This window comes from Triturus cristatus, chromosome 8 (assembly GCF_964204655.1).
Source record: "Triturus cristatus chromosome 8, aTriCri1.1, whole genome shotgun sequence".
Taxonomy (NCBI): domain Eukaryota; kingdom Metazoa; phylum Chordata; class Amphibia; order Caudata; family Salamandridae; genus Triturus; species Triturus cristatus.
This window is the reverse complement of record NC_140591.1, coordinates 776,038,631-776,054,806: the sequence shown is the minus strand read 5'-3', so window position 1 is coordinate 776,054,806 and position 16,176 is coordinate 776,038,631. Positions and strand designations below refer to the sequence as shown.

The window sequence follows — 16,176 nt, the reverse complement described above, 5'->3', positions numbered from 1 at the left end:
TAAGAGGTAACTTTCCAGTGGGACTAACTTGGTCCCAGTGTCCAGCCTGCACTCCTTGCGGTCAGCCTAAACTTGTCACTTTCCGCTGGTCTAACGTGACCAGATGACCGCAAGTGGATTTTTGTGCTTACAGGCACTATTTTCCCTAAAACTTTTAAAATTGAATATCTCCAGTTTTACGTATTAGATTTTTGTCAATCTGGTATCATTTTATTTATTAAATTTGCTCAATTTTTTTGTTTTTTTGTATTTTTCTTGTGTTTTTACTTAAATACCGTTTAAGTGCTGCATAAATACTTTACATATTGCCTCTACGTTAAATCGCACTGCTTTGTGCCAAGCTACTAGAGGGTTAAGCACAGGTTAATTTTGTGATTTTTTGTGGTTCCAAAGCACAAAATAGCAATTGGAAGGGCTCCCTTCAGGCCATTCAAGTTACTTCACTTTGTGGGTAGGTAAATAATGTTCAAAGTTCAGCCAGATTTGAGCCAACAACAATGGAGCATGGGTCGGATACAGAAACCAGGTTCAACATGGTGGGAGTGTTCACCTTGGGACTTTGTCTTAAAAATTGGAATCAAAGTTCTTCAACAGGGCAAACCAGCAGGCTATAGCTGAAGAGGGCTCCAAGAGCCTGGATAACCATTGGACCTGGTCAAGTTGAAGCAACTGGTTTTGGCACAAAAAGCTCAAAGCTGGAGAAATTTGAATTTCTCACTCAGGTAAAGATCTCCTTGTTCGCACTTTGTCACTGTTCGAAGCTCAGAATCCTTCAGCAGGACATGGCTGCATGTTTTAGGGGAGGGTTCTACAAGGTCGGATACCTTCTCTGTGAGGTCCAGCTGAACTATATTAGTTGCTGCGGAGAAGCTCTGAGCGGTAGAACCCTGAATCTTCACCCCAGCAGAAGAGCTTGGCAGATTAGCCCACCTCCTCTAGACGTTTGCAGTTGAAAATGCTCCAGATTTCCAGGGGTGATAGGAGAAGTTCCAGGACTTCAGGAACAGCACTTGGGAGTCAGGACTCACTTCAGCATAGGAAAAAAGCAGGGTTTGGGTCAGGTCCAGCTGGAAGTGGTCAGCTGTGAAGTTACAGAAAAAGGCACCATGTAGATTTTTGTATGTGTGTAGCTTGAACAGAATGTCCACCTTGTGGCCCTTGGAGTCCACTTCTTTGTCCTGGGCACAAGAGGGAGCAGGTCCAGTCCTTCTCAGATCACCGAAAGGTCTGTCATCTTCTGATCTTTCTCAGATCCACTAATGTTCTGAAGACGCTTCCTGGAGATGCCACATTTATTATTGGCACTAGCTTGTGGGAGGGGATGACTACTGGCCTCTCCTCTGCCAACAGGGTCAATGTTTCCAGGAGTGACCCTACCTACTGCAAACAATCCCAGATTGCCACAACACTGCTAAATCCCAAAATTATGAAACTCTTCTCCCCTTGAGCAAAGTCTGTGTACTCACCCATAGGTGTGGCCAGGGTAATGAGCAGGCCTCCTATGAGGCCTCTCCAACCCAATTTTGGGGGCATCTCTCCCCCACTGTGTTTGGGGAATTCCTGACTGGGCTGGCAAAGGAAGGGGCCTACCCAGGTGTCATTTGACACCTGCCTGTGACAAGGAAGGCCCATCCGAAGTAAATTAAGGTCCTGGACATAGCCTAAAAGGTCATCCTGACAGAGTAACAAAAACACCTCCCCACACCCAGTCCTTTGTCTCTACTCTGGTGCAGTTTTCACACCTCATTTAGGGCTAATTACCAGCTGGGTGACAGGTGGATAGCTCATGTAAATTAGCTTCTAGAAGTCTTGGGAAGAAAAAGGTAATTTTCCCTAATGAATTTTCCCTAACATTTATCAAAAAGCTGACTTTAATAAATATTAAAGAGAGTCAGTGAATCATGTGTCTAGCGGGTCCCTACCGTGAGATAGCAGAATCGCTATTTAATATTGCTTGCCTGTGTTTTTAAATGGGTCTGCCTGCTTTCCTACAATGAAAATAGATTTTGAGTGCCATGCACCCTATCTTGTTGGTTACAAGGCCTGCTTATGGATGACTAAATAATATTTAAAAGGAAGGTTTACATCTGTAAGCAGAATTTATTGTGACAGGTCGAACTGCAGTTTTTATACTGCTCCAGTCAGGCTACAGTAGTAGACCTGAAGCCATGTTTTCACTGCCACTTTAGCGGAAGCACAATAGGTGCTACAGTCCACCAGTAGTATTTAGCTTCTAGGCCCTGTGTACACTTTGTACCATATACTAGGGACTTAAAGGTAAGTTAAATACGCCAATCAGGAATATGCCAATTCATCGATGTTTAAAGGGGGAACACAGGCATGTCACTACTAGTTAGCAGGGCTAAAATTCACAATTCTACAGCCACCAAAAACAGACAGGGCAAAAATCTGGGGGCACATCACACAAAAGATGGTCATTTTCTACAGTAACTAGGTCGACCTCACCACCGTCTTTGAGCAAAGCCTTGACTGCTTGACCAAGCTTCTGGAGACTCCAGGAAACTTAGGAGGCGAACTTTCTGTCACAGTACAAGTACTAGATATTTAGGTTTGTAGGATTCTCTTCTAACCACATTTTGCTATTGCTGAGGGGCCCTTGAAATGTGGCTGAGTATAGCGACTTGGAGGTAACGGAGGCAGCCATTCAGCACTCCTAGTTGATGACTTTGCTATTCTCACTGGATTTCTGGGCACAACATGTGACATGCCTGAGATTCCATTCTGGAAACTCAGGTATGTAATCCTTTACATTGAGATGAAAATAATGTACCTGCCTGAGAAGGCAAGAGAGTCAATCTACCTTAGATCTAAGCCTTCTTCAAGAAAAAACTGCCTGTTCCCAAGGATACAGTAATTTTTATTAAGCGGGAATAGGCCTTCAGCTACAATGATTCCTACTCCGTTTGCTGCTGTAAACACCAAAGAATAATTAATCACTCGAGAAAACAGTCAAAGTCTTTTAAACATCCTGTATTTTCTATCATTGCCCAAATAAGCTGCAGTCTCACTGATTGGTAGGGTGTGAGGAATGTATATCCAGAGTGTAACTGACGGGAAAAAATACTGAAAGGCAGGGGTTAATCTCACTGAGGGCAGAGCAGTTTCAATATCTAACAATTTAGTCATCCACAAAAGACGCTTCTGGACAACACTGATCTCAAATGAAACTGCAACCTTGTCATAAGCCTACAAGCAAACTCAAAATGGATGAATCATAATCTAATTACTAACGTAGGTTACTAGAACATGAGTGTCTCACTATGTCCTGTGTCCAAACTAAGTTTTCAAAAACTCACCCAGAACCATATCCAGTTACCTATTACACAAACATCAGCAACACCCTCAGGTGTTACGAGTAGTTTCATTACAGCTTTCCTCCTTTCAGAACTGGACTGCGCGTAACAGTGTAGCTCCCAGAAAAGACAAGGGTGCTCTTGGAGTTGGCGCTCACCCTGGGGCCAGCAGATGCTACTGATTATACCACTGTGAAATCAAGACTATCGTTACCGGAATGCAAAGCAAAACACGCTTAGGAAAGCCTTAGCAAGCAGGGCGATAATTATTTATTTTTTTATTGCAAGCACATGCCACAAAAATAAACTGGATAAAAAGAAAAACACGCAGCCACCTAAATATTGCAGCCACTTGTTTCTAATAAAAAAAATCTAATTAAAAAACATTCACTCATATTTTCACTTTAATAGTGATTTTGTTAAAAAATAAAATAAAAGGCCTTTCAGTTGTGCCATGCATTTTATTATTATTATTATTATTAATGAAGCAGACAGGGTACATTTCACCACCAAACCAAGCACTCAAACTGCAGGCAGCTATAATACCACAGTGCCGCTTAACCACTTTATAACAACCTAAGATGGGAGACAGAAAGTTTAATTGCCATCTAACTGAAGATCTTGAGACAAGGAAAAATAAACAGCCAGTATAATAAATGTAAAAAATAAATATATATTTTTTAAACACAGAACCAGATTTGTGACTGGAAAAAGAGGAAACGTTTTTAGAAGGATATAAATAATGTGCACAGGCTTTGTGCAGACACTCAAAGTGAAGGGAGATAATAAGAATAGTGGGCTGACTCACTTCCCTGTGCTATATGATGTGGTCGGCGGAAGCAAAATGCAACAATTTAACAGGCCAATGGGTGAAGTCGAATCACTAAAAGCCTCTTTATACACGTAGATTATGTATGACATTTTCAGAAAAACAATATTTGGCGAAACAGCTAAAGCAAAAGACGGAACTAAAACCCTGGTCTGGACAAGATAATCACGCATGTACTTGAGAAACTTTAACTTTCCGTTTATGACCAAGTAGAGAAGCAACTCAATCAAAGCAAATAGAATGTTGTAAGAAAAAATTGCCTCTTTTTGCATGATCACCCCTTCGTTTTTGGACTGATGCTGCTGGTTTTTCAACTTTGAAAGTGCACTGAGGCCTGCTAAACAGACTTCAGTGCCAGTGCCCTGTCCTTTAATAGGTATGCGTCAGACTGGTCCACCCACAGTTGACCTAAGTTAACTAACTTTTGAGTCCCTAGTATATGGTACCAGGATCCCCCAGGGCCTGGAAGTTAAAGTGTCTCTCGTGGACTGCAGCACTTACTTTGCACCAAGAGTGTGACAAAGCAAAGTATGACTCTCAACCCACCATTCTGGCTGACAGAGCAGGTTCAAACTGCTAACTAGACTTTGCCATTTAAAGTAATAGCAAAGCCCAAATCTTCCTTTTTAATACTTAAAAGTAGGGCTCCCGGTTTTATGGTATTTATTTTTTTGACATTTCCGTCTGTATTTATCCATATTTATATTTTTGCTTGATTTTTTTCTGTATTTATCTATTTATTATTTTGTGTGTTCTGTATAAATGAAGTTGCAATGGGTATTTTTCCACATTTAACTGATAAATGTATTCTCACATTTAATTGTTCAAAATGTTTCAGCAGTATGCAGTGCAATAGCATTACACCTGCATTGTAGAATAGCATTGTGGTCTTTCCCTTGGGCTGGGTGTCCCCTCCCCCTGTGTCAAGTATTATCCACACGGTTTGTAGGCTTTAGTGTTTGTTTATTTCTGTCACGGTCTCTATGTTAGCATCACATAGATAAGTAAGATAGCAGGGTTTTCTGATTTCTAGGCGTCCTCGGGCGGATTCTTCCACTTGGGTCTCTTCCAGGTACCCCGGTCTCGTCACACTGGTGTTCGTGGGTGTAGGCACATACGGGGTGGGAAGAGAAAGAAAACAAACCAGGCTTTAGCCTATAGAATAGTACGGATATGGGTATTATCAGGGAGGGGAGGGGCAAAGGCAGTGCTGACCGTCACCAGGGCCCTGTCGCAAGTGTTTAAGTGCCTAATGGGGAAGAGATGTCAGGTGACTGTTTGTGAGTGCCCCTCATGCGTCCCCACAGCCCCCTAAAGACTCCCAAGTACCCGCTCGGCACTTGCCTGCTGCCACGAACCTCCCCCGGGGCCGTGGTGATGGGAGACCCAGTCTCCTTACTTCCAGGGAGATCGGCGGTCTCAGGGACAGTGTTCCACGAGCTGTCGTTGTCCGGTTTCTCCTCTGCGTCGTTCGCTCTCCACTCCTCCTCCTTATCGATCGCTCTCCGCTCTTCTTCCTCGCACGCTCTCCACTCTTCTTTCTCGCACGCTCTCCGCTCTTCTCTCTCGCACGCTCTCCACTCTTCTTTCTCCTCGCCGCTCGCTCTCCGCTCTTCTCCCTCCTCGTCGCTCCGTCTCGCCGGTAGACCACCTCTCGCCTCCTCTGGCCAGCCTCTTGTAGCGGACGTACCCGCCCCTTCCGGAGAAACAACTAGTCCGTCACTTACACTTCCGGGATGACCGCCGGCGGCCATGTTGGGTCGGTCGCCGCCGGCGCTGAGATGGCGAGGGGAACGCTCACCATCACAAGCATAAATAACTGTAGATCTGCACTGAAGCTTAATTTGGAAATCTGTTGTCTTTTTTCACCTCCCCTACCTCTCAATCTGTGCACCTACTAACCTGGCACTCGTGACTGACAATAGAAAAAAATCATCCAAAGAAGGCCTATTTTCTGTATTTAAAAATAAATACAGACAGGAAAAACAATAGTTTTCTGTCTGTATTTAACTGTAAAAATCAGTAAAAACGGAAAACTGGAAGTGCTACTTATAAGTCACCCCTAAGGCAGGCCTACTGAGCCCTAGAGCAGGGTGCATTATATAAAAAAATTGGACAAGTAGATCTTAACTTTAAATGTCCTGATAGTAAAAACCTTGCATGTCGTTTTTACTGTGGAAAGGCTATAGTAGCCCCACTGGGAAATATAGAGTTACATGCTGACATCTCAGCAGTGCTAACTTCTGAATTGAACTACTAATAATGATACTTCACTGTAGGCTCAAGTTGAATTTAATGTAAGTTTGCACAAGTGACAACTTTATTAAAAAGCAAATTGGCCGCCCAATACTTTCCAGTAAACGTTAATGGTTGCTGGCCACAAGACAGCCTTCAACCCTCCTGGGGTGAGGCGTGAACAGCTCTCAGGAAGAAACACAAAGGGGCTGTTGTTGGGAGAAGTGTGACTTTTTTCTGGCAGGAACAAAGGCTAGCTTCAAAGGGCAACTTTGAAAGGTAAATGGTGGAAACACATGAAGGGCTGCTTATTTGTTCTTGCATACAGGTTGACATCTAGGACACACAGGGAGAGCCATTTTCAAACCATTTTATTCTGTGGGTGTTTTCCCCCCAAGGAGCCACACCTTTGGGGTGGGATAGGGAGTTCCACAAAGCAAGAGAAGGGTTCTGCCATCTTGGTCCCATATTCTGTGATAGATAGATGCCACACTTCACAGGAAGTCGTCACTAGGCATAAGAGGACCTGGTATCCCATTGTCTAGTAGTTGCCACATCCCCAAGGGCACTAACTGGGTATAAAAGTGTCACCCCTGGCACCCAGACCTGAGATCACGTCTGTTCTGAAGAGTGAACTGAAAAAAGACTTCCCTGTTGTTCCCTGGACCCAGTAAAAAGAGCCTGCACTAAGACTGGACTGCACTTGTTGCTGCTTGGGCTAGCAAACCAAGGACTGTACCTGTGGTGCTCTGCTCGAGGAAAGGTCGGCTCTGAGCCTCAGACAGAAATGGTAACTCCAAGAGTCAGTTGGCTGACTACTGGGTCACAATCACTGAAGGAGCCTGCCTTGGCGAGTTGGTAGCTAAGAACGTTTGACCACCGAAGTGCAGCCTGGGAGACTGAGTCATGACCCTCAAAGGTTGTACCGGAGCCTGCTGGACCCAGGAGAGCCGTCGGAGTGCAATGTTTTCGCCCTAGTTGGAAGTTATCCCCAGTTAAAGGAAATGGCTGGTTTCGCTGTAACCAGAGACCGGTAGCAACTAGTTTTTAGCAGGACTTCAACCGGACTTCAAGAGACATCAACCCCAGTGGCCAAAGTCGCTCCACGGTGGACCAAGCAGTAGCCCCAGAAGGACTCTCGTCATTGGATGAGCAGCCTTCATTATCCTGAACTGTATCCCTTGCATGAGGGCCACTCCCTTAAACGTCTATGGCAGTTTGTCCACAAGGTCTGGAACAAGACTAGAAACTACTTTGCCTGCAAGATAACTGTTCAACCAAGCCTCTTTCATCCGTGTAACTCGCTCCCTGTCGGATTTCTCAGGCCAACACAAGGCAAAATAGTAGTTAACATCTGTATCAAAGTTTTCCAAAGTTTGACAATGAGCGTGGTCTATTACAATAATTTATTGCATTAAATGAAAAGGCAGTGATTTATGGTTCCTTTACAAATTCATATGTCCGGAACGCTCCAGTAGATTTTTGTTGCTGAGTTGTCATTTTAAAGATAAAAATACAACCTATTTTTATAGATTGGTGTCGGAGTTCTACAGAATCTTGTTTGTGTGTTATACAGCTGTCTTTGTACTTCTTAATGCTTTACACTTGTTACATTTACAGCCTGGCTGCTCAGAGCCACAGCTACTCAGGGTTGACCTACGGTTTTTCAAATTAATCTGTCTGGACCCATTACAGATAGTGAGTTTATTAAACTGTGAAGTATCACAACCACCCAATGTGATAAACCGCTTTCTTCACACATGTTTCTTATGTACAAAGATACTCAACCTACCCAGGACATGTTAACAGATGCATCTTTTTTTCCAGAATCTGTGGTACAGTGAACTAATTCTCAGGCATCCAACAGTGGAATACTCTCCTTTTAACGAAAATTCAAACTTTTGCAAAGCAACCAGTTTGCGATTAAAAAAAATCATACATGCTTATTAATTTTTAAATAATATCCAGCTAAAATTCATGGCATATATTTTAAGTCCCCACAGAGAAAACAAGATAAACTTTACTTTTCAACAGCTGATCGTTTCTGCGATTTTGACTGGTAATTTAATGCCATCTTGGTTTCCATGCCAGTGTATGTAGCCACACCTACGAGAAAAAAAATTTAAAGTAAAAAAAAAAACCATGCAATGTTTACAAAGACATCATCCAAGACATCTAAGGGCAGCCGCATAGCAAAGTTGGCAAGTAATAAATGCAACAAGGCAAAGAAGGCACTAGCTGAGGGGCTTTCCCGTCTCGCTCTCCCTCCCCCCTCCCTCATCATGAAGTAAGGGTACTAAGGGAAGTTCACAAACCAGGGTGTGCCAATTGCATGCCAAACGGTTTGCTAACTTTCTTAAAATTGTGCTGGAATTAAATTACTAATAAGCTGCATCACTAAAAAGATATTTGTAAAAACTCCTGCCTTGTGAATATTAACCCCTTCGCCGTGGCACGAATTCCGCCGCGGCGCTGGGGGGGTTTGGGGGCAGTGCGGCGCCGCCGTGCTCGTGACGGAACCACTCCGTCATGAGTCACGGGCGAGCTGTGCTCATGACGGAGTGGTTCCGTCACGACTCCGCCCACTGCGCTAATGGCCCGCACAGGCGGGGAATTAGCGCCGCGTGGGTGGAGCGGCCGCCAACGGCCGCAGCATGACGGAACCACTCCGTCATGAGCACACGGCGCCCGTGGCTCATGACGGAGTGGTTCCGTCGTGAGCACGGAACGGGTTAAGGAGATAGGCTACATTTTGCGAACCTCTATGAATGGGTGCGAGCACAGAGGCGAAGGCCTGCAAGGGGCAGACAACGTATTTCCCTGTGTTCGCATTCCTTAAATGACTATATATATATATATATATTCACTGAAAAAACCATAGGTTTCACACATGTTATAGTTAGCTGGACATTTTACTGATAAAAAACCAATGAAATTCCCCCGTTATAGTTACTGTAGGCAACTATAACTCACGCGACCGTAATCCTCTGCTGATGCTAATACTGTATTTAGACACTTATTTGCCCATGTCTTCTTCCATTAAATTTTAGCTATACATATATTACAAATATTTTTTTTTCATAAAGACACATATGTCATCAGCAGAGGATTACGGTCGCGTGAGTTATAGTTGCCTACAGTAACTATAACGGGGGAATTTCATTGGTTTTTTATCAGTAAAATGTCCAGCTAACTATAACATGTGTGAAACCTATGGTTTTTTCAGTGAATTAGCAAGGTTTTTTAAATGCTATTTCCTAACTATAACGTGTGTGAAACCTATGGTTTTTTCAGTGAATTTGTACGGTTTTTTAAATGCTAAGTTACTTTACGCCATTTGTGGCGTGCGCGCCCACTTAACGCAGTTCGTTCCGTGCACGGTTTTTATCAACTTTAATAAGCCCTGTACATTTGGTGGCCTTCGGCCACCAAAAGCACAGGGGGTGAGGTCAATGTGGATAGTGTTTTTTTTATTTCGATTTTATAATTTCATGTTGCCAAAATTACGTTTTTTTTCTCTATTAATAAGCCCTGCACATTTGGTGGCCTGCGGCCACCAAAAGCACAGGGGGTGGGGTAAGTGTGGATAGTGTTTTTTTTATTTTTATTTTTTTACCGTAAGCGTACGGTAAGCGTACGGTAAGCGTACGGTAAGCGTACCCCGCGAAATTGCCGAAAAAAAAATAAAACCGTTTTTGCTCTTGGGGGATGTTTGGGGACTCCCTCAACATGACTATGTGGGAGGGAGTTGTCAAAACAGCCCCGTAACATGTTTTTGGCCATCATGTTTGATAAACAACACTCAGTGCGAGAGACAAAATGGCGGACGCCGCTTCCTGGTTTCGGCCGATTCGAATGTTTACTAAGATCTAAGAGCCAATCAGAATCGCGCTCGCGCACGCCACCGTACGCTTACGGTAAGCGTACGGTAAGCGTACCGTAAGCGTACCGTAAGCGGGCTCAGATATATATATTGATTTAAAGGCTATTTTCTCAGAATCTACTGAACAGATTTACACCAAACCTACAAAAGGCACTTCCTTGACCTAGGGACTACCTCTCTGCCAAATTTCTAGTAATTCTGTTCAGCCGTTCGGGCTGTAGCTCGTTCTAAAGGTCCTATGGAAAAATGCATGGGAAAAACGCGTTTTGGGACCCCCCTTTTATCTCAGCCCCCGCTTGACGAATCCCCCCGAGACTTTCAGGGTAGGAGCGGAGCGTAGCGCCCCACCTATTTTGAGAAATTCGCGAGGATTCGTCGACCGGCGCCAAAGTTATTCAAAATAGAATGTTGAGGTTTTCCTATGGAAAAGGGGTCCTAACTATAACTACCTACTGGCGACCGCCAGTAGGTAATATATATATATATATATATATATATATAAATATATATATTGTGATCAAGGGCACTTTGTATGCTCGAAACGCGTCATATGGCTTGTTAAATAAACGGTTTCAGCCACTAAGTTTTGGGTCCGTGACTCTCTGTTTGTGGAAGAAGATATCATGAAGGAGTCGCTTTGTTGATATATATATATATATTTATATATATTTTTTTTGTGTGGTTTTTTAGTGGTTTTTTAGAGTATCTGTGTGCCTGACAGGGATAGGAGCACCTTAAAATATATATATTTTCCTGCAGAAAAGACATCAGCGGAGCATGCAGTTAACCTCCCCATTCCTACCGCACAAGACTCCCAATGAGGAAGCTCTCCCAATGGGACAGCTTCTCATTTGTGAATCAGTTACTCTCTCACGCTCCACCTCAATGGTCGGTAACTGATAAACGGCCTGCAGCAATTACAAATGTAATCACAAAGCATTTATACATTTCACTGCAACTCAAAAAAAAGAATGGGACGTCACTTACAAGCCCCCACCTGTAATTTGGAAAAGGTTGTAGAACTACTTTTGTGAGTCCGAATGGTTTTTCCAACTTGTAAAAAGGGTTTGCTACATTGCAAAACACTAATTTTGGGTCAGTCGTAAATCCTGTTTTTTGGGAATTATAGGGTTTTTAGCCTCAAAGTGTATCATACACTGGTCCACTAAACAGTCCTAATTGGTTTGCAATGTGCCACTGTTACTTGTAACAGCCAGACCCAGAGATATGTGTAAGCAGGCCCATCTACCTAAACAGGACATCCTTTATGGGATGACACCCACATCCACGTCATGGTGTAGCCAGGACAACGCTACGAGAAATATTGCCCAGCCACACTGTCCAATAATTTAGCCTCGGCTGGCTGGGGTGCAGGCTGTGCTATGGAAAGCATGATAAACGTCACTGCTGTCTTATCTTCTCTCTATGTTGTTCTGATTCCCTTATCGCGCCAATAAAGGCCTCTCGCGCACACTTTATCGCGGCGTGCAGCAGCCATCACGGTAATGTGAGGTTAGCAACAAGTCAATACTGATAGTCTTATCTCGGAGCTGCCAATGGCAGTGGGCCCGGATCTAAACTATAACAAAATGCATGAATAAAGGAAACGTCTGGCACCGTCATCCGTCCGCCCGCCCTTTCCAATCCATGCCTCTCTGATTCATTCAAATAATATATTTACCAAATATTCTCTCTGTGTTCTTTAACGTAGCACCTCTGAGCAGCAGATTTTCAGATCCTAAAGGCCTGGCAGACGAGAAAGAGCAAACCAGACGTGTATTTATCAAAAGGTTAGGTTGTGGAATTAAAGATAACACGAAACATAAACAATAAGAAAATCGGATATTTCTTCTACACCTCACGTTTCACAATATAGTGGGAAAAACTCAGGTTTGGTAGGACACACAACACAGGTACGATCAAACATGCACAGTTTTAGTTCACTAAATGGGTTATTCCGCAAACGTTTGTCATTTTGCCCTAAACTTCTCAGGGTAATCTAGTTTAGTGTGTCCTCCATTTTGGGCGGCTGTATTCATAGCGTGTCAGTTGCTTGACTCATCTCTGCTTCCCATTTTTGGGATATACTACATAAGCTAAACTCCTATTTCTAACTCTGCAGATATACCTCTCCTGCATCTCAGAGAGACTTGAAAATGTGAACACATGCACATGGACTTAACAACGGGGATCCTGAGTTTCTGCAACTACCTTTATTGAAAACGACAATAAAAAGAAAGTATAAGAAATATACCTGTGCCAAAAAGTAGGACATGAAACAAACATTTTTGAAATCAAAAATAATCTCTTACCTTGCAGCAGTCTCATCTCGCTCCTTGTAAATATTTATTCTGCCAACAAATCTGCAAAGCAAATACATGTTAAAAACATATATTTTAGTTTAGTGGTATACACTGTTTTATCAATTTAAGTAAACGGTCACAGCCTTCATGAAAATCCATTTCTACAAAACCACATCCTGCACAGCAGTACATCCTCACCAAATCGTTTAATAAAACCTACAGGAAGGCTTGACACTAGTCATAGGGGCTGCAATATGTTAATGCGGGCTTCAGCTGCTGCCTAGGATTGGCTTTGTGTCCAAATCTCTCTCAACTAATTTAACTCCAAATGTACGTAGAAAAACAGATATTATGCCAACATATTACTACGATACCCTCTTCTTCATCTCCTCCATCTCTTCTTTCTCCATTTTTTAAACTATATTTATTACCACGGCTCCAAATATAACTCCACAAACTATACACCTAGAGCCAGTCTAACATTACGATGCCCAACTATAACAGTAGTGAGAACTATGACTGCCCTCTGCTTGTAGTACTCCAGTATAGGTCTGGTTACGTAGTGTGGTGGGAAGTACTGGTGCCGCAGCCAAACAGCCGTCCACCTCTTCACATAGGGAGATGGCATTATACACCGTGTTTGCGTAACTAAATGTATAATGTGCTAATGTATGCGGTGTTTGCACATTAAAGCCAGACAGGAAACAAAAGGCGAGCAGCATAGAAGGCTCCCTCACCTATGATGAAGTTTTGCTTTTAGTTCCATCTCAAACAAAGGCCATACAGTAAGGGAGTTTTCATTAGACTTTTGTTAGTTTCTTGACGTAGCAAGAAAGGAAGAACTACAACGAAGTTTATTTTGCCATCTGCCATTCATTTGACATAGCAACAGAAATAAGACGGAACTGAAGGAAAGGGAGCCTTCAATAGAGCACGCCATTCATGTCTATGGCACAAAAGCAAAATCCAGTCCCCGCAATATTTATAAGATGGCGTAAGGAGGAAATACTGGGGTTGGTAAAGGAAACACAAGATGTTGGCGTGGTGGGTTACAGGGAGCGTACAGAGGGAAAATTGGGCGAACGAGAAGTTGGATGGAGTAAGGAGCAAAGAGGGGAAGGAGGAATGGTCAAGGGGTCTTCCACTCCGATCTCGCTGCTTCTCAGCCTTCAAACCACAGGATGAGCTACTTTGTCTTCCAGTGATTGCCTTCCCTTATTTTTGTGTCCGGTTTACGTCTTCCGTTCTCCCTCAGCACACTGAAGGAGTCTACACTACATAACAACATAATTGCTTTTACCATCTTTCTTACAGCCCAATATCTCTTGTTGGCTCCTTCAATCAAGCCCAATGTTACTTATTTTCCACCTCCTTGTTATGACCCCATTACTCATCTTTCTTATTCACTCCTTTCCTTTGTCTTCCTCCTTTTTTGTGCCTCGTTCATAGATCTTTCTTGTTTCTTCTTTAATCTCATCTCCCCTCCCTCTCAATAAACTTATTCCCGCACTCCTTCTCATGTGCCTTTAATTCCTCTTTCTTGCGCACTTCTCTGTCATATCTCCCTTTTCTCTTTTCCTGATTCACTACCTTTGCTTTCTTTCCAAAACTTTCCTTTCTTTTTTGCTCTCTCATGCACTTTGTTTCCTACGTCTCTTTCCCTGCAGCACTTTGACGTGGCTCCAGTTTAGCATTAATTTCTCCCCAAGCAACTGGCATGACATGTCATAAACATAACGGAACTTGCACTCTTCATGCCATCTTATTATATACATTATGATCATGTTACACATAAATTATCCAGGAAAACTTTTACAATAACTATTGAAGAGAAAATGGTCACAGAGAATTTCAAAACATGCTGGAAACAAGCTAAACAACAGCGTTCACTCTAGATTACTCCATAACTGGTGTTAACGTTCAAAGAAAATGAAGGCAAAAAAGGATCAGTGACATCATGTTAACTGGAGTCACAAGTGCAAGGGCCTGCAACCTTTTCTGTAACAAGAGCTGCTTATGTTCAATGAAAACCATCCCGAGCTACTAATATTAGTGATGTTAAAAGTGAACTCCCTGTCCCAGAATGTCAGCAGTTATCACATGGGTGCATTAGGCATGGTTTCCAGCTATAATGTCAAAAAGGCTTTGACAATTTGAACTGAAAATATGAGTAATAAATCTATCCAACTCAATTAATAGCTTTAACCCCATTTTGAAAATGTAACTATTTTTCTGCAGACATCAGTTTATGAGTTGTGAAAATACCACGTCTTGAATAAATGCGTTTTAATTTTGGTTTACATATTAGAATCCAACCAATCCATCCAGACGTAATGTATAAGCAATGTAAATCTCAGGTGCCTGTCCTCTATCTCTTCTTTCACCCCTTGCTTTAATGCTCCTTTCGGATTTTCCTTCCCTTCTTGACTGTCAAGACAGGTAGGGAATGCATAGAAATATAGAGGCTAAAAGCAAGTGGACAAATCGATGCAAACCTTGTAACAGAATTGCTAATGTGTTCTTGTATAAATTTTTTTTTATAAAACTGTTGGAATAAAATAAATAATCCAACCAAGCAAAAACTTTGATAGTCGAGAGCTGGGCTTAACACAGGAGAGCTACTCACACGTAGCCGGAGAGATACTAGTTGCTCCTAAGCTACTCGTTGGAGACACTTGCACTAGTGATACAGCTCTCTCTGCTTCAGAATCAATGAAGCTTAAGCAATTAAGGTGCACCCGTTCCTACACCATATGAAGAGAATATGAAAAAAATTCAGAGGCAAAAGTGCACCACAATCTGCAAGGAGCTAGATTTATACTCAAGTATTGTAGGAAGGATTTCAACACCAAAATCCCTCGGATCATAAAGGGATCTCACATAAGCAGTGTAGGAAACAACAGCAGAAGTGACTAGTGAAGCGTGATTCTGATGGATACATCTGCCAGTGGATTCCTCACCTTGTGAATATCCCCTGCGCCAGCATTCCACGGAACTTTTCTTCCCCAGCATTCCACGTCGACGTGGGCGACGTCACAATACATCGGCTCCGCACGCGACTCCGTGCGACGTCATCGGAGCCATAAGAAGCCCACGTCGGCGTGATGACGTCAGTTCCCTTTTTTCCGCGCCGTCGACGCGCAACGGTTTTTTCCCAGTGCTCTCTAGATACTTTGTAGTCTAGTGGTGTATTCTTGTTAAAATCGGTATGTCTTCGACGAGGAAGTCGGGCTTTAAGCCCTGTAGGGAGTGCGGAGGCCTGATGTCCATGACGGATCCGCATCAGAATTGTTTATGGTGTCTCTCCTCTGATCATGATGTGGATGAGTGCGGGTGCTGTAGGAGCATGAATCCTAAAGCACTGAAGGAGAGGAAGACCAAACTCTTCATGAAGAAGATCGGTGAGGAGAAGAGAGGGAGGAAAAAGGAGAAGTCCAGGCGGGAGTCTTCGACTTCGAGGTCGTCGAAGTCGAAGAAGCACCATAAGAAGAGGAAGCATTCTTCTCGGCGTCGGTCCTCGAAGTCTAAGAGGTCGAGGTCGGCTTCGCCTCGTCGACGTCAGAGCAAGGTCTTGTCTCCTTCGCCTTCTCCGGATAAGTCTTCGAAGTCTCC

General features: G+C 43.2%; 1 protein-coding gene across 3 annotated transcripts in view; it reads right to left on the bottom strand.

Annotated features, from left to right (window-relative positions):
* Positions 1-16,176, bottom strand: part of ATP11A (ATPase phospholipid transporting 11A) — a 791,426-nt gene that overhangs the window by 335,733 nt on the left and 439,517 nt on the right. For all 3 annotated transcript variants that reach the window (XM_085622216.1, XM_085622218.1, XM_085622217.1), the window contains exons 8-10: positions 12,574-12,624; positions 11,943-12,007; positions 8,403-8,484 (exon numbers count right to left, since the gene is read on the bottom strand). In XM_085622216.1, the coding sequence (XP_085478342.1) occupies positions 8,403-8,484; positions 11,943-12,007; positions 12,574-12,624 (198 nt within the window). The remainder of the gene's footprint in view (positions 1-8,402; positions 8,485-11,942; positions 12,008-12,573; positions 12,625-16,176) is intronic.